The sequence below is a fragment of the Salmo salar genome, chromosome 26 (assembly GCF_965601325.2).
Source record: "Salmo salar chromosome 26, fSalSal1, whole genome shotgun sequence".
Lineage (NCBI taxonomy): Eukaryota > Metazoa > Chordata > Actinopteri > Salmoniformes > Salmonidae > Salmo > Salmo salar.
In genome coordinates, this window is record NC_138316.1 from 21,349,958 (window position 1) to 21,374,420 (window position 24,463).

Genomic DNA, 24,463 nt, shown 5'->3' on the forward strand with positions numbered 1-24,463 from the left:
ACGCCAGGGTTGTGGGTTCGATTCCCACGGGGGGCCAGTACAGAGGAAAAAGAAAATACAAAATTTTTATGAAATGTATGCATTCACTACTGTAAGTCGCTCTGGATAAGAGCGTCTGCTAAATGACTAAAATGTAAGTACAGACATGGCACATAGGGAATTGAATTGCAATATATTTGTTTAGAATGAATGCATACAAAAATCATCAAACAAAAATCCCAATTGCTAAATCCTGCTAAAATAGCGACGCTTAGCGGTTCTAGGAAATGTGCCCGTGCACTTACTGCGCGAGCGAACACGGAAGTGACACGTTTTCTGTTTGTGAGAAAAAGATGGCAGAGAGCAGCCCCATAGCAGTGAAGAGATGCGATTCTGCATGTGTATATGCCGTGAGCATGGAGGCTATCTCAGCTCTGACGGAGTTGGATGATCTGGAGCGGGTCTACCAGCAGCTCTGCACTGAGGAGGTGAGAATTCTTCCAGCGGACAGCTGTAGGGATGCAAAGATGTACCCATAGACTGTGTTAGCATAGCTAGCTAAACCAGAAGCAGTCATCTCTTGGCGTTATATAAACTGGGTGGTTCAAGCCCTGAATGCTGATTGGCCGTATACCACGGGCATGATAAAAAATGCTTGTTTACTGTTCTAATTACGTTGGTAACCAGTTTATAATAGCAATAAGGGACCTCGGGGGTTTGTGGTATATGGCCAATATAACACGGCTAAGGACTGTGTACAGGTACTCTGCGTTCTTAAGAACAGCTCTTAGCCGTGGTATGTTGCTTATATACCACACCTCCTCGGGCCTTATTGCGTAATTACCCATCGCCTTTATCTATTGAGGAGGAATTACCCATTAAAGCTATAATGCCGTGTGTGTGGTGTGAGAGAGAAAAAGAGATGTTCACACGTGTTCATCTACCACAGAAAAAGGTGGAGACTGAGCTGGAGAAGTTGGTTGGACAGCAGGGGAACATTGACACCAAGATGCTCGCTCTTCAAAGGATGGGGTAAGTGTGTGTACTTTAGAGAGGGAGAGAAGTTTCACTGTCTGAGTACATCCCAATAATCTAGAGGTTTCCATTCCTTATCTCCTTTTCTTCATTTGCACTGGTGTGATGGACTCTGGGGAAAGCGATATCTGGTAGACATTCACCACTGTGATTTCAACAATTTCAGATCATTATAGATGAAGGAAAGGAGATTAGTTGTGAAAGCTATTGTAGACTATTGTGATAAATACCATGTCTAATCCAATATCAATTCTCCTGTCACATTGTCCCCCAGGCCCAACCTGCAGCTGATAGGAGGAGATGCCAGTCAGCTGTCTGGCATGATTACCTTCACCTGCAGCCTGGCAGAGAATGTCAGCAGCAAAGTCCGCCAGCTAGACCTGGCAAAGGTACTACCTACAGACATGCTATTTACACCCTCATAGACTCACTCGCAGAAAGCACTTTTCCGTCCACAGTTTTTATACGAGTAAAGTCATACCGTATAAAGAAAATCACGACAGCTGTGATGGAAACAGGAAGTTTTAAAAATGCAAACGGATAATTTGTTCATTCGACATGGTGGATCTTTTTGTTTCTGTAAAAAAAAAATGTGAGAAATGACGGTGGAAATGCCTTTATGTGCAAATATTGACATATTTTTATTTGTATTTATTATGGATCCCCATTAGTTGCTGTGGCCTATGTGCCCTCAGGCCACTTCTCTACTACCACATCTACAACACAAAATCCATGTGCACGTGTGTGCATAGTGCGTATGTTATCATGTGTGTGTATGCATGTGTATGTCTCTTCACAGTCCCCGCTGTTCCATAAGGTGTTTTTATTTGTTTTTTAAATCAAATTTTACTGCTTGCGTCAGTTACTTGATGTGGAATAGAGTTCCATGTAGTCATGGCTCTATGTAGTACTGTGCACCTCCCATAGTCTGTTTTTGACTTCGGGACTGTGAAGAGACCTCTGGTGCCATGTCTTGTGGGGTATGCAAGGGTGTCCGAGCTGTGTGCCAGTAGTTTAAACAGACAGCTCAATGCATTCAACATGTCAATACCTCTCACAAATATAAATAGTGATGAAGTCAATATCTCCTCCACTTTGAGCCAGGAGAGATTGACATGCATATTGTTAATGTTAGGTCTCTGTGTACATCCAAGGGCTAGCCGTGCTACCCTGTTCTGAGCCAATTGCAATTTTCCTAAGTCCCTCTTTGTGCACCTGACTACATGACTGAACAGTAGTCCAGGTGCGACAAAACTAGGTCCTGTAGGACCTGCCTTATTGATAGTACTGTTAAGAAGGCAGAAAAGAGCTTTATTATGGATAGACTTCTCCCCATCTTAGCTACTGTTGTATCAACATGTTTTGACCATGACGGTTTACAATCCAGGGATACTCCAAACAGTTTAGTCACCTCAACTTGCTCAATTTCCATATTATTTATTACAAGATTTAGTTGAGGTTTAGTGAATGATTTGTCCCAAATACAATGCTTTTAGTTTTTGAAATATTTAGCACTAACTTATTCCTTGCCACCCTTTCTGAAACTAACTGCAGCTCTTTAAGTGTTGCAGTCATTTCAGTTGCTGTAGTAGCTGACGTGTATAGTGTTGAGTCATCTGCATACATAGACACACTTGCTTTACTCAAAGCCACTGGCATGTCATTAGTAAAGGTTGAAAAAAGTAAGGGGCCTAGACAGCTGCCCTGATTCCTGATTCTACCTGGATTATGTTGGGGAGGCTTCCATTAAAGAACACCCTCTGTGTTCTGTTAGACCGGTAACTCTTTATCCACAATATAGCAGGGGTTGTAAAGCCATAACGCATACATTTTTCCAGCAGACTATGATCGATAATGTCAAAAGCCGCACTGAAGTATAACAGAACAGCCCCCACAATATTTTTATTATCAATTTCTCTCAGCCAATCATCAGTCATTTGTGTAAGTGCTGTGCTTGTTGAATGTTCTTCCCTATAAGCGTGCTGAACGTCTGTTGTCAATTTGTTTACTGGAAAATAGTATTGTATCTGGTCAAACACCATTTTTTCCCCAAAAGTTTACTGAGGGTTGGTAACAGGCTGATTAGTCAGCTATTTGAGCCAATAAACAGGGCTTTACCATTCTTATGTAGCGGAATGACTTTTACTTCCCTCCGGGCCTGAGGGAACACACTTTCTAGTAAGCCTAAATTGAAGATGTGGCAATATCATCCGCTATTATCCTCAGTAATTTTCACTCGAAGTTGTCAGATCCCGGTGGCTTGTAATTTTTGATTGACAACAATAATTTTTCAACTCTTCCACACTCACTTTATGGATTTCAAGGCTTCTCTTTAATAATTTTTTCAGATATACTTGGATGTGTAGTGTCAGTGTTTGTTGCTGGCATGTCATGCCTTAGTTTGCAAATCTTGCCAATGAGAAAATCGTTAAAGTAGTCGGCAATATCAGTGGGTTTTGAGATGAATGAGCCATCTGATTAAATGAATGATGGAGCTGAGTTAGCCCTTTTGCCCAAAATTTCATTTAAGGTTCTCCAAAACTTTTTACTATCATTCTTTGCAATTTATCTTTGTTTCAGTGTAGTTTCTTCTTTTTATTCAGTTTAGTCACATGATTTCTCAATTTGCAATACATTTGCCAATCGGTTGTGCAGCCAGACTTATTTGCCATTCCTTTTGCCTCATCCCCCTCAACCATACAATTGTTCAATTCCTCATCAATCCATGGAGATTTAATTTTTTACAGTCATTTTCTTAATGGGTGCATGCTTATTAGTAACTGAGATGAGCAATTTCATAAATGTGTCAAGTGCAGCATCTGGTTGCTCCTCATTACACACCACGGACCAATAAATATTATTTACATCAACAACATAGTAATCACGACAAAACTTCTTGTATGACCTCTTACACACTATATTATGCCCAGTCTTTGGAACTTTGGTATTCTTAGATATGGCGTCTATATTGTGATAACTACATCTGATGGATTTGGATACGGCTTTAAAGCTAATTTCTGCAGCATTAGTAAAGATGTGATCAATACATGTTGATGATTTCATTCCTGTGCTGTTTGTATCTACCGTGGTAGGTTGACTGATAACCTGAACCAGGTTGCAGGCACTAGTTACAGTTTAAGCTTTCTCTTGAGTGGGCAGCCTGATGAAATCCAGTCAATATTTAAATCACACAGAAAATAAACCCCTCTGTTGATATCACATACATTATCAAGCATTTCACAAATGTTATCCAGATACTGACTGCACTTGGTCTATAGCAGCTTCCCACCAAAATGAGGTGAGGCAGATGAACCTGTAGTCATATTACTTAAACAGTATTTAACATGAGATCCTCTCGAAGCTTTACAACAATGTGGTTCTGAATATAAATGGCAACACCTCCACCTTTGTCATTTCTGTCTTTTCTGTAAATGACCATGTATTGCTACCACTGTATCATCAAAGGTATTATCTAAGTGAAAATGAATGTCATCTGTTACAAGCAAATTATTGATTTTGTTGGGGTTCGTTTCTTGTTCCTTGTCAATCATTGGGTCATTGGTGAAATTAGCATTCTGACAATATCTTTAATTAAATCATTCAAAAACCTTTATTAATGCAATTGCAGACAGAAGTTGACAACAGGAACATAGCACGCATGTTTCCGAGTAAGTTCTGCAAAATAGAAAAAGGTCCGAGTTGTTTTATTATTCCTACAGTCATATATCTTAGTGATGTCACTGCCTACGTCCTTAAGTTATACTCATGAGACCAAAACCATGCCTACACAGCTATATAAACAAGAGTTTTAGTGTTATCTAAAATAGCAGTAAATGTCCACTCCCCAAGTTGATTTATAGTGGATGTCTGACTAGTCTCTTATCTCTTACACTCCCCTGCAGAGTTCTGTCTCAGTCACACATTTCTCAGACAGTTTCTTTATAAGAGGCAGAGATTTAGAAAAGACTGTGGAACAATATATTAAACCTTTATAATGAATATATATTGTTAATCTGTAGTCTAGGACCCCATAAATGTAAGGGGGAGTGGTCTTATAACCCCTCCCCTTCTATTAATACAACATAAGCATAATCAATTATTATAATACATCAAACATTTGGTACAGCCCCTATCATGACCCCGAGGTGAACCCCTGACATTTCCCCCTTTTGAGACTAATTAGTCTCACAGCTTCAATCATAATATTCTCCTCTGAAATCAAATAGATTAGGCAAATCCCCCGCATCCATTTGATCCCAGGGATGGCCTGCTAAAGGGAGAAACAACTTCTGAGGTTCCTGGAATGCTGATGGGGTGAGTCTGTCTATACTCCCATTCCTCCTGAGTCCTGGGAAGAACCACACGAGTTGAATAAACAATGGGATTAAGAGAAACCAGAAATGTACCAGTCTCACCTTCAGCACGATTTGTTTCAGCTTCCACTAACACCATCACTCCAGCATGTTCAAGAGCAGTTTCAGTCATTCTCTTACAAATATAAACAGTAGCCAAAATCACCAAACCTCCTACAAGTATAGGAGTAAACAATGAAAACAAAGTCAACATAACTTTTCCCATTACATTTACAAATGTAGTATTAAACCAGTCACCAATTTTGTCAAAAACAGATTTTTCAGATTTTGAGAGTTTTACTAGATCAGCAATCTTATCAATTGTTGCAGTCATATTCTCAGAGGAGTCAGGGAGGAGCGTAACACAATTTTCCTTCGCCAAAAGATCATCTAAAACCAACTCATGGCGGCTGATGACTGCTTTCAGATTGGGACATCTAATGAGAGTTGGCTAAATCCTCGGATTGTTAGATTCATATGGGCCTATAAAGAGTAGGTTAAATTGTTAGGACAGCCACACCCCAGGAGGGTATGATTGACATATCAAAATCTCACCCGGGTGTAGGACAAGACCAATAGGCTTCCTGATTATCTGGGATGAGTCGTTTGGCACGCTGCAGTTCCCCAGAGTTGGTTTTACCTGTCTCGTTGAAAAGATCAGTGACTGGGATTCTTAACATGTACATTTTTCTGTTCTCCCCAAATAACAACCCCCCCCCCCCCCCCCCCCATCCAGGAGGTAAAGTGAGATACCCCTTGTCACTGCATACCCACATCCATCCAAAAGGTGCTCCCATGCCTTCCTCTATCCTGGAAAGGTTTACACCTGTTACTGTAAGTCTAACACACTTAAATCCCCTTTAGCGTAGTTTCTCCTATCACTATACTCTTCTCTCAGTTGGCCCATATACATGACAAGCTCTAGTATCTCCCATATCTTCCCTCTACCACATTAGGTAAGTTTGTTACCTTCTTGTCGCCACCCCAACATACGTGTCCCATAATCCCCAAATGTTCAACAGTCTTTTTAGCCAAGCACTTTATTATACATAAAGCAACAGCAAAACACAGTAGTCCTACCAGAAGTGGAACAATTATGACAGACAGGAACACCATTACCTTACCCATCACATTTCCAAGTACACCATTAAACCAGTGTCCAGTGTGGTGGTTCATTTCTGTATTATCAAATTAGGAGAGACAAACTTCACACCCAAGTCAGAGTTATACTTAAACTACTTCTTTAATAATAAGAGCTTTGCAATAGCAATGACTTTCAACGATTCACCATTTTCTAATGATCCGTTGAGTGACAACACAATGGCTACTGAGATCTTTTATAGCAAAGATCCACCACCCTAATCGACATAACAATCCACAGATATTAGGAACAGCTCACAAAGTGAGACTTTATAAATGAGAAAGGAGTATCCCGTAGCCAGATAGCATTCGCTATAAATTATCGTTCAGTTTGGTCCCTAAGACGAGGTTCTAATCTCGTTCCTGGTACTTCATAGCACAAAAACACCAACTCATCCAATGGCATAAATAAATTGTCAACTCTAGATACTCCCATCTCAAGTAAAACCCCTTCTTGACCCCACTCCTGGACAAGCTCACTGAGGGGAGTGAGCCTCTAGGTCATACACTATCCCAGGATAAGTGCAACATCAGAGAGGACATACAATGGTTCCAGCAACACTGCCATACACCTCCCCCCAATGCCAAAGGAGGTAGTGACTTGCGCACAGACATTGTGGAGACAAGTAATTGGTTCCCCATTAATCACGCCTTCCCTTCACATGGTTTAAGAAAAGGTAAAGACACATTCACATATGAAGACAATGTTCCATCTTGTCCTCTTCCCTTTCTGATATTCTGCATAGCACCAGAGACATGTAAAAGACAAGCCTGACCTCTCCCCTCTCTGGGCCCCAGGTGACTGAGCCCCAGCTGAGGGAAGAAGTGCAACTGCCAACACCAGAGTCCAAAGGGATACATTCTAATAACAAGTATATCACATATGCATATTATGCAGATAAGACATCTTAATTATCTATGTTACCCAACTAATTCTGATTCATCCACCACACCAGTTTGGTCAAAGATGTGTTGTCAGCTTTTCACAGAGTACCTCCTAATTTAGCCATGTCATTAATAACAGCTGTCATGTTGTCAGAGGAGTCAGGAAGCAACATGACACAGTAAACCTCATCGTCTATTCCAAGGGACGTGTAGGCCCCTCTGTCTTTAGCCAATATGTGCCATTTTGTCTCTGGTCACTACTGCCTTCAAATTCTGCACATTTAGTGACAACTGAGTGAAACCCTGTACTATGAAATTAGTAAGGGCCTGCATGGAGTATGTCAAATTGTTAATCCCCTTACCCTTAACTACAACTCCTGCACCTGGAAAGATTACTAGGGCTGCCATCTCTACCTGAGAAAGCACATGTCCATAAGCTTCATTATTTTGAGCCACTGCTCTTTTAGCTCTGCCATTCGATCTGAAACTAATTTGCAAATAACTGTTCAGCAACTCAGAAGCAAGTAATGTTGCTACTGTCCGTTCAGTTTTCCCCAGATAACACCCTTTCCATCCCATGGGGAGGAACATGTAGCCATTTCCCCCACAGATCCAGAGATGATCCAGAGGTGTCTCCATGCCTTTGCCTATGTTTGACACATTTACCCTAGTTATCAATTGTTGCCCATCCAGTACACCAAAACTACTAGTATCTGTTTTTAGGCCTGTGTAAGACAGGCAATTAGTCGTGTTTCCTACATCCACATTCCATGAGTTGCAGATACAAACAGGGGGAGTTATTGTGGGTTTTAATCCTGTGAACACAACATCTCCTTCATCATTTAGGGGCTTTACACTACCAGTCAGATACACTCCCCATTGTACTTTTGGAGGTCCTATGCATTTACTCAGCTGGGAATTGTTACCTGGTTGTACCTTCTTCCACCTTGGCCATTTAGTCTCAATTGGCCCACCCTCCTTAAATTCTTTAGCTGCATCTGAACTATTACCTTTTGTCTTATTGGATAATCCACCTTCCCATGCTGCTTCCTTCCCCCTAGTGACCAACATCAGAGTTGTATAATTGCTGTTACTTTGTCGAACCCTGGTATTGTTCCTTTGCATAAAATGGAGTAATCCACATCCAAAATCATTCTTTCCAATTGGTTCCCCACAGTAAGGCTGTGGAGGTGGGTTTCTGGAAAATCATTACCCGTGTGCCAGATGTGTTCCCCTTCCCCTGTAATCCTATGTCTGTCACTGCTTCCACCCATTTATTATTCTCCACATCCCTGTCCACAAAGGGAACGAGTAGGATTTGGAAAGCAATAATTACCCTGCATGTGTGTTTCCATGGTTGCGATTTTCTTGTTTCACAACCATAGTGTGTGTGTATGATGGTGTCCTCGACATCTGATGACTCTTCAGGTTCTATGGCTGAACCCTCTGTTGGTTCTTCTGGCCTTTGGTCTCGGCCCTCTGCTTCTGTCCTTTGGCTCACACCTTCTTCCTCCTTCAGATGTTCTCGGGGCCCTGCTCTCCCTCCCGGGTCTTCACCTGGGATTGGTTCTGCTGCTTTCCTAGTTTGAGAGTGGGGAAGACTTACAACAGAAGTTAGTTCCTTCATGTACTCAAGAAACAACTTGAGCAGATGTCTAGGGTCTTCCAGTCTGTTCCTTTTTGTGGAGTGAGTTGGGGTGGCGAGGGAAAACTCCCTCCAGGAACTGTGCCTTGTTTTTTTTCTTCATCCAATTCTATTGTTCTCATGTCGCTTGTTGCTGCTGTTGTGTCATCCACCTCCTTCAGAGTTTCCTTGAGGATAATTGTGGTTGCTTCTCCATTTTCTTCTGTCAGTGGTATGAGAGGGTAGATCTGTGTATATTCTCCCAGGGGTCCTCTGGGTTTATTCTCATACGGCAGCGGGGCGGTGGGGAGTACTCCGGTTCTGCCTCTGTCCTAATACTTTTATATTTTCTCCTGCCATCTCTGTCCATACATGCCATTTCTTAAAAGTGAATGTAAATTCCACAGCAGGAAACTTATTTTGCATATATTCAACAGGCGTGACAGGCTTCATTGCTCCTATCTCCTCATTCTGGTTTGACTGTGCCATGGTGCTCTGGCTTTTTATTTAGATAGTCTGCGTGTAATGTGTTTTCCAATTTCTATAGGGTTATCCTAAAGTGGGTGTAATATGTATCAATATGCCTATAGAGAGGAATTGATATCTATTTTCAGTGTGTGTGTTAACCTGTTTAGGATAGGGGGCAGTATTTTCACGGCCGGATAAAAAACGTACCCGATTTAATCTGGTTATTACTCCTGCCCAGAAACTAGAATATGCAAATAATTGTTTGATTTGGATAGAAAACACCATAAAGTTTCTACAACTGTTTGAATGGTGTCTGTGAGTATAACAGAACTCATATGGCAGGCCAAAACCTGAGAAGATTGCATACAGGAAGTGCCCTCTCTGACCATTTCTTGGCCTTCTATAGCCTCTTTATGGAAAATAGAGGATCTCTGCTGTAACGTGACATTTTCTAAGGCTCCCATAGGCTCTCAGAAGGCACCAGAACGGGGAATGATGACTCTGCAGTCCCTGGCTGAAAAACAGTAGCGCATTTGGATAGTGGTCGATCTGAGAACAATGAAACGGGTGCGCACGTGCACGTGAAGAGTCCATTTTACATTTTCAGTCTTTGAACGAAAACAACATTACATTACATTTACATTACATTTAAGTCATTTAGCAGACGCTCTTATCCAGAGCGACTTACAAAATGGTGCATTCACCTTATGATATCCAGTGGACAACGTCGCCCGGTCGGAATATTATCGCTATTTTACGAGAAAAATCGCATAAAAATTGATTTTAAACAGCGTTTGACATGCTTCGAAGTACGGTAATGGAATATTTTGAATTTTTTTTGTCACGATACGCGCCGGCGCATCACCCTTCGGATAGTGTCTTGAACGCAAGAACAAACGCAGCTATTTGGATATAACTATGGATTATTTGGAACCAAACCAACATTTGTTGTTGAAGTAGAAGTCCTGGGAGTGCATTCTGACGAAGAACAGCAAAGGTAATCCAATTTTTCTTATAGTAAATCTGAGTTTGGTGAGTGCCAAACTTGGTGGGTGTCAAAATACCTAGCCATGATGGCCGGGCTATCTACTCAGAATATTGCAAAATGTGCTTTCACCGAAAAGTTATTTTAAAATTGGACATAGCGATTGCATAAAGGAGTTCTGTATCTATAATTCTTAAAATAATTATGTTTTTTGTGAACGTTTATCGTGAGTAATTTAGTAAATTCACCGGAAGTTTCGGTGGGTATGCTAGTTCTGAACATCACATGCTAATGTAAAAAGCTGGTTTTTGATATAAATGTGAACTTGATTGAACAAAACATGCATGTATTGTATAACATAATGTCCTAGGAGTGTCATCTGATGAAGATCATCAAAGGTTAGTGCTGCATTTAGCTGTGGTTTTGGTTTTTGTGACATTATATGCTAGCTTGAAAAATGGGTGTCTGATTATTTCTGGCTCGGTACTCTCCTGACATAATCTAATGTTTTGCTTTCGTTGTAAAGCCTTTTTGAAATCGGACAATGTGGTTAGATAAAGGAGAGTCTTGTCTTTAAAATGGTGTAAAATAGTCATATGTTTGAAAAATGGAAGTTTTGGGATTTTTGAGGAGTTTGTAATTCGCGCCACGTCCTATCATTGGATATTGGAGCGGTGTTTTGCTAGCGGAACATCTAGATGTAAGAGGTTAATTAAACAACAGTGGGTGATACTGAAATCCTAATTCTACTCTCACTTACTCCAGGCTATAGTAAATGGTTCTACTAAACTCAAATATATTTCACACATGGGCCTCAGAGACAACCGCATGCTAGACTTCAATTCCTAATATTATATCTTAAGGGTGTAGAGTAACAGTAAGACGTTATACACCAGTGCCACCTGGTGGGGAGAGAATCACAAAGTAACTTTCTATGAAAATCTTTACAGGACTTCCCTTTAATACTTTTACTGGTATACTAAGGGTTGTACATTTCCAATACTGTCCTATGGTAGGAAAGTGTCACTAACAAATACGTTCAACCTTTTATTCAAATAACTTCTCTCCTACTCCTCACTTTTTATTCCACCATTGGGCCATTACCCAATAAACCCCGCCATAATCCACAGACAAAAAAACAATGAAACATACAACGCACTATTCATAACAACTCAATTCATTCACTTGGTAAATTTCACACAAAATGACCACTATTCATAACCAACTCAACTCATTCACTGGGTAAATTTCACACAAAATTACCACTATTCATAACCAACTCATTCACTGGTTACCTCTTCAAAATAAAAAATAACTAGTATTCAGTAATGGTCGCCCGCATTACAACCCGAAATAAAAATTGATAATTTAACTCTCAATCAAATAATACCGGCCACGCTCGTAGGATAGGGTAGCCTCAGACAGCCTCGTCAAGCCACCTCTCCAAAATACAATAACTAGTAAGGGGTAATTGTCGCTGAATTACCTCTAACAAATAAAATAAAAATCATCAATCATTCATTTCATTCATCCTATATTGACATCATGCATTTCACCAAGAGCCCGTTATGTAATTTCTCCAATCTAAAATCCGACTGTCATATTCAAAGTGTATGTCTATATTTTAGAGTGAGTGAGGTGCCACTTACTTGTTAGAGGTAAACCACACCAGTGAATGCCAATTAATTACACACTTAGATTAAACAGGTGTCTGCTTACCTTGTTTAATTTGGAGCTCTGGCACCATGGTGTGTAATCTCCTCCAACCGGATTGGACACTCACTCCTGGCTAGCTCACCAAATGTTGGGGTTCATTCCTTGTTCCTTGTCAATCATTGGCTCATTGGTGAAATTAGCATTCTGACAATATCTTTAATTAAATCATTCAAAAACCTTTATTAATGCAATTGCAGACAGAAGTTGACAACAGGAACATAGCACGCATGTTTCCGAGTAAGTTCTGCAAAATAGAAAAGGGTCAGAGTTGTTTTATTATTCCTACAGTCATATATCTTAGTGATGTTACTGCCTACGTCATTACCTTCTACTCATGAGACCAAAACCATGCCTACACAGCTATATAAACAATCATTTTTGTGTTATCTAAAATAGCAGTAAATGTCCACTCCCCAAGTTGATTTTAGAGGTCGACCGATTATGATTTTTCAACGCCGATACTGATTATTGGAGGACCCCAAAAAAAGCCGATACCGATTAATCGGCCGATTTATTTGTAATAATGACAATTACAACAATACTGAATGAACACTTATTTTAACGTAATATAATACATCAATAAAATCTATTTAGCCTCAAATAAATAATGAAACATGTTCAATTTGGTTTAAATAATGCAAAAACAAAGTGTTGGAGAAGAAAGTAGAAGTGCATTATGTGCCCTATAAGAAAGCTAACGTTTAAGTTCCTTGCTCAGAACATGAGAACATATGAAAGCTGGTGGTTCCTTTTAACATGAGTCTTCAATATTCCCAGGTAAGAAGTTTTAGGTTGTAGTTATTATAGTACTATTTCTCTCTATACGATTTGTATTTCATATACCTTTGACTATTGGATGTTCTTATAGGCACTTTAGTATTGCCAGTGTAACAGTATAGCTTCCGTCCCTCTCCTCGCTCCTACCTGGGCTCAAACCAGGAACACATCGACAACAGCCACCCTCGAAGCATCGTTACCCATGCAGAGCAAGGGGAACAACCACTCCCAAGTCTCAGAGCGAGTGACGTTTGAAACGCTATTAGCGCGCACCCGGCTAACTAGCTAGCCATTTCACATCGGTTACACCAGCCTAATCTTGGGAGTTGACAGGCTTGAAGTCATAAACAGTGCAATGCATTGCAAAGGGCTGCTGGCAAAATGCACAGAAGTGCTGTTTGAATGAATGCTTACGAGCCTGCTGGTGCCTACCATCGCTCAGTCAGACTACTCTATCAAATCATAGACTTAATTATAACATAATAACACACAGAAACACGAGCCTTAGGTCATTAATGTGGTCGAATCCGGAAACTATCACGTTTATTCTTTCAGTGAAATACGGAACCGTTTCGTATTTTATCTAACGGGTGGCATCCATAAGTCTAAATATTCCTGTTACATTGCACAACCTTCAATGTTATGTCATAATTACGTAAAATTCTGGCAAATTAGTTCGCAACGAGCCAGGCGGCCCAAACTGTTGCATATACCCTGACTCTGCGTGCAATGAACGGAAGAGAAGTGAGACAATTTCACCTGGTTAATATTGCCTGCTAACCTGGATTTCTTTTAGCTAAATATGCAGGTTTAAAAATATATACTTCTGTGTATTGATTTTAAGAAGGGCATTGATGTTTATGGTTAGGTACAGTCGTGCAACGATTGTGCTTTTTTCGCAAATGCGCTTTTGTTAAATCATCCCCCGTTTGGCGAAGTTGGCTGTCTTTGTTAGGAAGAAATAGTATTCACACAGTTTGCAACGAGCCAGGCGGCCCAAACTGCTGCATATACCCTGACTTTGTTGCAGAGGTGACACATTTTCCCTAGTTAAAAGAAATTCATGTTAGCAGGCAATATTAACTAAATATGCAGGTCTAAAAATATATACTTGTGTATTGATTTTAAGAAAGACATTGATGTTTATGGTTAGGTACAAGTTGGAACAACGACAGTCCTCTTTCGCGAATGCGCACCGCATCAATTATATGCAACGCAGGACAGGCTAGATAAACTAGTAATATCATCAACCATGTGTAGTTAACTAGTGATTATGATTGATTGCTTGTTTTTTATAAGATAAGTTTAATGCTAGCTAGCAACTTACCTTGGCTTCTTACTGTATTTGCGTAACAGGCAGGCTCCTCGTGGAGTGCAATGTAAAGCAGGTGGTTAGAGCGTTGGACTAGTTAACCGTAAGGTTGCAAGATTGAATCCCCAAGCTGACAAGGTAAAAATCTGTCGTTCTGCCCCTGAACAAGGCAGTTAACCCACCGTTCCTAGGCCGTCATTAACTGACTTGCCTAGTTAAAAAATATTTATAAAATAAATAAATAATCGGTGGCCAAAAATACCGATTTGTTATGAAAACTTGAAATCGGCCCTAATTAATCGGCCATTCCGATTAATCGGTCAACCTCTAGTTGATTTATAGTGGAATGTCTGACTAGTCTCTTATCTCTTATACTCCCCTGCAGAGTTCTGTCTCAGTCATTCATTTCTCAGACAGTTTCTTTATAAGAGGCAGAGATTTAGAAAAGACTGTGGAACAATATTAAACCTTTTTATAATGAATATATATTGTTTCATCTGTAGTCTAGGACCCCATAAATGTAAGCGGGAGGGGTCTTATTAATACAACATAAACATTGTTTTCATTGCTTTACTGGTAAGCTTAGCAGATGTATACATGCTCATGTTATTTATGTTAGTGCAGGGTGAGCTTCACACAGTGGACTTCCTACTAGGGCACACCGGCTCAGTAGGTAACAGTAGAACTCTGGTTCATAGGCACATGATTACTGCATACAATAGTTGTGGGATCAGCAGAAGCAGTAAGAGGGAAATACATTTGGTTACCTACATTGTGTCTTCCAACGTCCCTGGGATAATGTTAGTTTGCTGAAGAATTTTGACAACTCATTGACACAATGGTAGGGATTAACTGAGCTGGGCTTTGAGTCATTGATAAGTCATTGTCTTTGTAATGCTTTGGGTCATTGTAATGCTGTGAAAGGATCCAGGAACCCAAACTATTTGGCTGGGTCTCATCCTCCTTATAAAAAGGGCTTTGTTTCCAGAAGGTATACAAATTGTCAATAAATGTTACACTCACAGAGCTGCAGTAGTCTCGTAGCCAGATATGGAGGGCTAAAAGTCTGCTGAACCGTTCAATGCCACGATTTAGGGAGGGCAGAGGGCCAGATATTATGGGGTGTTTGTTGGTAGTGGTGACCATCATATCGGGGTAAACTTGGAGTCACACAATGATATATGGTGTGTGGAAATAAATTATGATGAACTTCACAGGGTGATAAAAGTACTGATGAGCTTGATACTCCTTTCCAATAAATATTGAGGGTCTTATTCTGGTGACATGATGATCGATGCTTAGCTGCTATTTGACAAATAAAAATATTCTCGCTCTTATCCAAAATAATCTCATGTAGACTAGCCTAGATGTATCTGCAAACTGTTGGCCAAGACCAGAGTAGGCACATTTGCTATTTAACGCAACAGTTTTTGTGACAAAACTAGTTGGAAATGCGATGGAATTACACATTGAACTTTCAATTTTTTTATTCAGTACATTACAACTTAAGCGAATATGTACATTTTGTGTGCACTACATCATCACGTACTGATTTTTATCTGCAATAAGTCCGTTTCCCACTGGTGGGAAAATGCATATATCTTCTTAATGCAGATTTTTGAACATTCGCATCAAAACCAAGCTAATCACACACTTACTGTATGTGTGTAGACATAGTTGAGAGAGGTATTAGGATATAAAAATTATGTTCCTATCAGCTCCAATGAGTGATGTAATGACGCGCTGTTTGTATGTGTTCACAGACCCGGCTTTATAAGGTTATCCAGCGGGCTGATGACATCCTGGACCTGAAGTTCTGCACAGACGGCGTTCAGACGGCGCTACACAATGAGGACTACGAACAGGCTGCCGCCCACATCCACCGCTACCTTTCTCTCGACCAATCAGTCATTGAGCTAAGTCGCCAGGGAGAAGAGAGTAAGGGTGCCCCTATGTTCTACCACAACTCACAACTAGGGTTGTAAAATTCCGGGAACTTTCAATAATTTCCCTGGTTTTCCAGGAAACCTGTTTGGACTGAGCTGGAATCTCCAAATAGGATTTCTGGAAATCCAGGGAATTTATTGAACGTTCCTATAATCACTCTTCCTGATAGCGCAGGGGTGGGTAATCATTTTGTATCGAGGGCCGCATTGGGATTTCTAAATTCAACCGAGGGCTGCAGTTTTTTTGGGATCGATTTTTGTTTTGTCAAAATTAATGATTATTAGTTATTTAAAAATAGGAAGGTACATTATCATTTCTACATACTTTCTAACGGATTTTAGACGTTAATATTTTGTAGAGATGCACCGATGTGGGATTTTTTATTTGATGACCTTTTTAACCATTCTAGCACAGATTCAAGTTTCTATGTTCATAAGGGTAATAAGAAAATATGTCAAATTACTTTAATACGGGAAAGGTGAAAAACATTATTGAATTTGGATCACAGTTACTGAAATGCATTGGAAAGTTCAGGAAATCAGGGAAGCTCATCAGGTAATGTGCAGAAAGTAAGATCTGCATTGCGTTTCAGTTTTTGTCACAGTCCCTTCTAACGTGTTCTGTGCGGTCTTTCATACTATTTTCTGCTCAGGCAGTGCTGTGGACGCTAGCCTGGCCATGCTTCAAGAGGCAGAGCAGCGATTGAAAGTCCTGGTTGCGGAGAGACTGGATGAGGCTGTTACCAGGGGTGATCTGGCGCAGGTGGAAAGATTCTTTAAAATCTTCCCTCTGCTTGGCCTCCACGAGCAAGGCCTGGCTCGCTTTGGCCAGTACCTCTGCAGCCAAGTGAGTGGGGTTGTCCATGCAATAGTGTGTGTGTGAGCGTTAATGCTTGTGCATTTGTTTATCTTCACGGTTGTCTTTTTCTCTCTCTCAGCTGGCCTCTAAAGCAGATGAGAACCTGCTCTTGGCTGTGGGAGGAGAGCTGGGAGAGAGGAGAGCTGCTCTGGTCTTTGCTGACACCCTGACTTTGCTGCTGGAGGGTGAGAGACTGACCATAATGATGATGTATCTCTTTAGACATGTCTGTAAACGTGTTGGTTTGTGTGTATGTATAGGAAAATAGAATTGGTGGAAAATATTTAATGTGTGTTTCAGGCATAGCTCGTGTTGTGGAGACCCACCAGCCCATCGTTGAGACGTACTACGGTCCAGGCTACCTGTATACTCTCATCACTCACCTGCAGCAGGAGTGTGACCGACAGGCCCAGAAAGTAGTTGACAAGTTCATCCAACAGAGAGACTACCACAACAAGGTCTGTGTGTCAATTGCATTCAATTAATTAGATCTTTAAATTACAGACTATATTAAGAAAGCGTTATTAAATTGAATGTCTCTGCCTGCAGTTTCAGATCGTCCAGAGCAGCATGATGAAGAGTGTGCCCACTGAGAAGATTGAACCCAGGTCAGTGTGACAGTTCAGCCTACTTTATTTCAACAGCATTACTCAATGTCATCTTTTGGTGTGGAGGGCAATGCATGTGTACTATGCGTATTTATGATGCGTTTCACCTGTGTTTCACCTGTGTGTGTAGGGAGCTGGATCCTGTATTACTGGAAGTCACTCTGATGAATGCCAGGTCGGAGCTTTACTTAAGATTCCTGCGCCGTCGCATGATGGCCGACTTCGAGGTTGGAGATGCTACGGCAACACCTGGCATCGTCCAAGGTAAGACACCCAACACACACACTTATAAAACCCTGTACACATGTTGTTGACTGTGTTAGTAAGTTTGGTTGTCTTTGTTTCTTGCTACAGAGCACAAGCATAATGTGGAGAAACTGCTGAAACACTGCATGCTGGGCCAGCTCATGCAGGAGCTGATTGGCTACTACATTCCAATGGAGGAGTACTACATGAGGGAGACTGTCAGCAAGGTTAGTCACCACTTCTAAATATACAGCAGGGGTTTCATTTTATCCCTGAATCAGCCCCTCATTAGAAGGAAAATAATGAAAACCAGCAATGCTGTCGTCATCCTCAAACCCGGATCTGAATACCCTTGATACACAGTATACATATACAGTGAGGGGAAAAAAGTATTTGATCCCCTGCTGATTTTGTACGTTTGCCCACTGACAAAGAAATTATCAGTCTATAATTTTAATGGCAAGTATTTGAACAGTGAGAGACAGAATAACAACAAAAAAATCCAGAAAAACGCATGTAAAAAATGTTATAAAATGATTTGCATTTTAATGAGGGAAATAAGTAATTGACCCCTCTGCAAAACATGACTTAGTACTTGGTGGCAAAACCCTTGTTGGCAATCACAAAGGTCAGACGTTTCTTGTAGTTGGCCACCAGGTTTGCACACATCTCAGGAGGGATTTTGTCCCACTCCTCTTTGCAGATCTTCTCCAAGTCATTAAGGTTTCGAGGCTGACGTTTGGCAACTCGAACCTTCAGCTCCCTCCACAGATTTTCTATGGGATTAAGGTCTGGAGACTGGCTAGGCCACTCCAGGACCTTAATGTGCTTCTTCTTGAGCCACTCCTTTGTTGCCTTGGCCGTGTGTTTTGGGTCATTGTCATGCTGGAATACCCATCCACGACCCATTTTCAATGCCCTGGCTGAGGGAAGGAGGTTCTCACCCAAGATTTGATGGTACATGGCCCCGTCCATCGTCCTTTTGATGCGGTGAAGTTGTCCTATCCCCTTAGCAGAAAAACATCCCCAAAGCATAATGTTTCTACCTCCATGTTTGACGGTGGGGATGGTGTTCTTGGGGTCATAGGCAGCATTCCTCCTCCTCCAAACACGGCGAGTTGAGTTGATGCCGAAGAGCTCCATTTTGGTCTCATCTGACCACACCACTTTCACCCAGTGTTCCTCTGAATCATTCAGATGTTCATTGGCAAACTTCAGACGGGCATGTATATGTGCTTTCTTGAGCAGGGGGACCTTGCGGGCGCTGCAGGATTTCAGTCCTTCACGGCGTAGTGTGTTGCTTCTGTGGACAGGTATCTTTTATACAGGTAACAAGCTGAGATTAGGAGCACTCCCTTTAAGAGTGTGCTCCTAATCTCAGCTCGTTACCTGTATAAAAAACACCTGGGAGCCAGAAATCTTTCTGATTGAGAGGGGGTCAAATACTTATTTCCCTCATTAAAATGCAAATCAATTTATAACATTTTTGACATGCGTTTTTCTGGATTTTTTTGTTATTCTGTCTCTTACTGTTCAAATAAAATTATAGACTGATCATTTCTTTGTCAGTGGGCAAACGTACAAAATCAGCAAGGGATCAAATACTTTTTTCCCTCACTGTATAACCACATAATAGTAATAATGATTATATTAATTCCCTTTGCCCCTCTCTTCTTAGGCTGTAGCTATGGATACATATGAGAAGGGTCAGCTGACATCCAGCATGGTGGATGACTGTTTCTACATTGTGAAGAAGTGCATCAGCAGAGCTCTGTCCAGCTCCAGCATTGACTGCCTGTGTGCCATGATCAATCACTCAACCTCAGTGCTAGAGTCTGACTTCCGGTAGACAGTAGTTAGACACACACTCAATCAATCATTTGAACACTCATTTGAATCTCCTTCCAGCTCTCACACCCTCCTTTTTCTCTCTGTCTTCCACCAACCCATGCTTCTCTCCCCACCTTTCTGTCTCGCTCTCTCAGGGAGGTGTTGTATAATAAGCTGAGGCAGGGCTTCCCTGCGACCACGCTGCAGGACATCCAGCGTGGGGTGAGCAGTGCAGTGAGTCTGATGCAGAGCAGCTTGCAGCAGGGCAAGTTCAACAACCTGGGCATTGACAGCGCAGAGGTCGCCAAGGCTGCCTTCCTGGTGAGGGACTTGTGAACACACACAAACACTTACCGCCAAACTGAACATTGAATGCACAGAATCGTTGGCATCGTTCCTGGTAAGAAACACACAGTCTAAAACACAAACGGGTCACAGAGAGCACACTAAGGCAGCATTCCTGATGATAAACACATAACAGACAACAGACACACATTCACTCACACCCGTCTTTCTTTCTATCCCAGGTGACTCTGAATAACGTGGAGGTGTGTAGTGAGAACATCACCACTCTGAAGAGGAACTTGGAGGTGAGTTAGCTTACTGCTTATATCATCTCTTTAGTTTTCTAAAGAGTAACATTTCAATAAGACACACTATGTGTAGTATACCACAGATAATGACGTTTTCCTCCTCTCTTTTTCTCAGAGTGATTGCTCCAAGTTGTTCACTCAGGGGGCGGGATCAGGAGAGCAAGCTAAGATTGACAGCTGTCTGTCAGACCTCGTCAACACGTCCAGCAAGTTCAAGGATCTCTTGCAGGTTGAAGGACGCAGAAATATACTCAGATCAGAGTCACACATGATCTGTCTCTGTGCAGTTGTGTTAAGGGGGTCTTTGACCTCATTGTGCAAGAAATACTAGTAACAGTAGTAGTACTAGCAGCAACATTTATTTGTAAGTCACAGTGATAAACTGAATTGTGTACCAATTTACATGGATAGGCAATATACAACTACAAAACGTCACCAGTGTGTCTAATCTGTATGGACTAGAACTAACTCAGTTGTGACCCTCAGGAGGGCCTGACGGAGCTGAACACCACAGCCATCAAGCCTCAGGTCAAACCGTGGATCAGCAGCTTCCTGTCCATCTCACACAACATAGAGGAGGTACGAACACACACACTAGGCCACACCCTTTCCCCCCAGTGTGTGACTGTACTGTTTTTTTTTTTGTGCAGGAGGAGTTTAATGAGTACGAGGCCAACGACCCCTGGGTCCAGCAGCTCATCGTCAACCTCGAGCAGCTCATGGCAGAGTTCAAGGTAACCTTACTTTTGCTTAGCCTCAGGAATACATCTCCCACATTAGCATTTTACAAACTCTTTCTCTTCTCCCCCTCTCTATAATCTCTCTCTCTCTCTTGTTCTCTCAGGCGGGGCTCTCTTCAGTTATCTACGACACACTGACCAGCCTCATGACCAGTTTGGTCTCCATGGAGATGGAGAAGACTGTCCTGAAGTGCACCTTCAGCAGGGTGAGATATCCCAGGCCTGGCCACAGGGTGGCATCACACCTACCGCATGCACATCTGTGACGTAATGATAAGAGGCCCTCTTTTAATGTTTTATTTATGATTCCAGAAGGATGGTAGATTAAGCTTCTTTCCCCTTGGCATCTGCCTCTTTAGGCGGTGTGTGTGCTGTAATTTAGTGCAAGGATACTAAAGCATTTTATTGCAGGCCGCGTATCCCCTCTTTCTTTTTTTGGGATGTTCTCCGTTTGATCCTTTGATCCTTTTTGATGTGGTCTATGTTTAAATATTTAATTGCTGGTCTGGATACCTTTTTTCTGTTTCATGCTCATGATTTTAACCCCTTATTGCACCTGTCTCTTAGCTGGGAGGGCTTCAGTTTGATAAGGAGCTGCGTTCTCTGGTGGCCTACCTCACTACTGTCACCACCTGGACTATTAGGGACAAGTTTGCTCGGCTCACTCAGATGGCCACCATCCTCAACCTGGAGCGGGTAATCTGCAGTATACACACACATTTCTCAACCCACACACAATCACATAGATGGGGTCACATACAGTGCATTCAGAAAGTATTCAGACCCCTTTACTTTTTCCACATTTTGTTACGTTATAGCCTTATTCTAAAATTGATTAAATAATTTTTTTCCCTTATTAATCTACACATGATACCCCATAATGACGAAGTGAAAACAGGTTTTTAGAAATGTTTACACATTTATTAAGAATAAAAAACAGACCCTTTGCTATGAGATTTGAAATTGAGCTCAGGTGCATCCTGTTTCCATTGATCATACTTGAGATGTTTCTACAACTTGATTGGAGTCCACCTGTGGTAAATTCAATTGATTGGATATGATTTGGAAAGGCACACACCTGTCTATATAAGATCCCACAGTTGACAGTGCATGTCAGAGCAAAAACCAAGCCATGAGGTTAAAGGAATTATCCGTAGAGCTCCGAGACAGGATTGTGTCAAGGCACAGATCTGGGGAAGGGTACCAAACCATTTCTGCAGCATTGAAGGTCCCCAAAAACACAGTGGCCTCCATCATTCTTAATTGGAAGAAGTTTGGAACCACCAAGACTCTTCCTAGAGCTGACCTTCCGGCCGAACTGTGCAATCGGTGGATAAGGGCCTTGGTCATGGAGGTGACCAAGAACCTGATGGTCACTGTGACAGAGCTCCTCTGTGGAGATGGGAGAACCTTCCAGAAGGAAAACCATCTCTGCAGGACTTCACCAATCAGGCCTTTATGGTAGAGTGTCCAGACGGAAGCCATTCAACAGTAAAAGGCACATGACAGCCTGCTTAGAGTTTGCCAAAAGGCACCTAAAGGACTCCCAGGCCATGAGAAACAAGATTCTCTGGTCTGATGAAACCAAGATTGAAATCTTTGGCCTGCATGCCAAGTGTCACGTCTGGAGGAAACCTTGCACCATCCCTACGGTGAAGCATGGTGGTGGCGGCATCATGCTGTGGGAATGTCCAGAGAAAGTCCAGAGCCCGGACTTAAGCTCAATCGAACATCTCTGGAGAGACCTGAAAATTGCTGTGCAGCGACACTCAGTATCCAACCTGATACAGCTTGAGGTTCTGCAGAGAAGAATGGGAGAAACTCCTCAAATACAGGTGTGCCAAGCTTGTAGTGTCATACCTAATAAGACTCGAGGCTGTAACCCTGCCAAAGGTGCTTCAAAAAGTACTACGGGTCTGAATACTTATGTAAATGTTATTTGTATTATTTTACTTTTGTAAATGTTTCTGTTTTTTATTTTTTATAAATGTGCAAAAAAACTAAACCTGTTTTTGCTTTGTCATTATGGGGTATTGTGGGTAGTTTGATAAGGGGAAGAAAAAAAACATTTAATCAATTTTAGAATAAGGCTGTATCGTAACAAAAGGTGGAAAAAGTCAAGGGGTCTGAATACTTTTCGAATGCACTGTATCTATTTACCACTGACCCTCTCACTTTGTAGACTTTCATGTCTCTGTATACACAGGCCTGTTCTCAGAACTGTGTGTATGTTTTTGTGTTTCTAGGTAACAGAGATCCTGGATTACTGGGGCCCGAACTCTGGTCCTCTAACTTGGCGTCTCACCCCAGCGGAGGTCCGGCAGGTTCTGGCACTCCGCATCGATTTCCGCAGTGAGGACATCAAGAGGCTCCGCCTCTAACCCTGCGACCCAGAAAATGTGCTGGTGCACATGTTACATGGGACTAGACTCATGCTGATTGGTCTTTGAGGAAAAAGAGGAGTGTGCAGGTGGATCCCCTGAGAGGAAGTCCCTGCTGCTCCTAACCTCTGCTGGCCTCATAGGAGGTGGAGGAAGAGGTTGCCCCTAACTACAGATACAGTGATGGATATTTGTTTAACCCCCAAATGGTTACAGTTAGGTTTGAGGTAGGGTGATCTGATCCTAGATCTGTAGTTAATGCTACTTCATACAGCCAATCAGAGCCAGGAGTAACAGCAGTAATGGAACTATGGGATTGTGGAACAGTGGGATTATGGATTTGAGCCTTTTGGCTTGGATTAATAAATATTATGTAACATATTAAAGTGTTCTCTCGAAGATGTCTTTTTTTGTCATTAATTTATATTGAAAGCCCTTTAACGGAATCCATCATATTGAAACGGGCACGCAGGGACAGACGAGCTCTATACTCTCTGGTGGAGAGTGGTGTGCCTATGTTTTCTGACACTGAAATGACCCAGTAATGAACATAGAATCCATCAAACTAACAGAACCAGGTCAGATGGCTGATCTAGACTCATCATTCAATATATAAATAACACATTTTAACTGATGACAAAGTCTAATCTAGAAGATAGACCACGATCTTAGAAAATGGAGTTCTGTTGATAGCTGCTACTTTCCAATATTTCCTGACATGATGTTCCATACATATGTAGATGGCAAAGTCTTAGGGCTAGATTCAATCCGATCTGCCATTTTGGCCATGCACTTTTAAAGGCAATGTTTTCGTGGAGACCGCATTCACTGTAAACGCTGTATATGTCGGCTCAATCGGAAATGATCTTTAAATGTCAATGGCGCTATAACGCAGATCGGATTGAATCTAAGCCTTATGCTCTCATGAGGCATAGAAGACCTGTTTTCAGTCTGAAATCTACCCCTGGACACTTCTGGTAGATCTGA

General features: G+C 41.6%; 1 protein-coding gene across 2 annotated transcripts; it reads left to right on the plus strand.

The window, feature by feature from the left end:
• Positions 1-30: 30 nt before the first annotated feature.
• LOC106587423 (conserved oligomeric Golgi complex subunit 4) lies at positions 31-23,875 on the plus strand. 2 transcript variants are annotated; one of them, XM_045708896.2, is made up of 20 exons: positions 31-467; positions 929-1,011; positions 1,289-1,403; positions 6,103-6,200; positions 16,037-16,211; positions 16,873-17,066; positions 17,158-17,263; positions 17,379-17,536; positions 17,628-17,686; positions 17,817-17,950; positions 18,041-18,159; positions 19,611-19,777; positions 19,918-20,083; positions 20,290-20,352; positions 20,471-20,584; positions 20,842-20,934; positions 21,006-21,089; positions 21,200-21,301; positions 21,663-21,791; positions 23,342-23,875. In XM_045708896.2, exons 4-20 carry the CDS (start codon positions 6,162-6,164, stop codon positions 23,474-23,476), a joined length of 2,037 nt encoding a protein of 678 aa, XP_045564852.1. In that variant the 5' UTR covers positions 31-467; positions 929-1,011; positions 1,289-1,403; positions 6,103-6,161; the 3' UTR covers positions 23,477-23,875. The 2 variants fall into 2 exon arrangements, with proteins under 2 accessions (XP_045564852.1, XP_014031275.1); XM_014175800.3 differs by lacking the exon at positions 6,103-6,200 and having other exon boundaries at positions 53-467.
• The last annotated feature ends 588 nt before the right edge of the window (positions 23,876-24,463 follow it).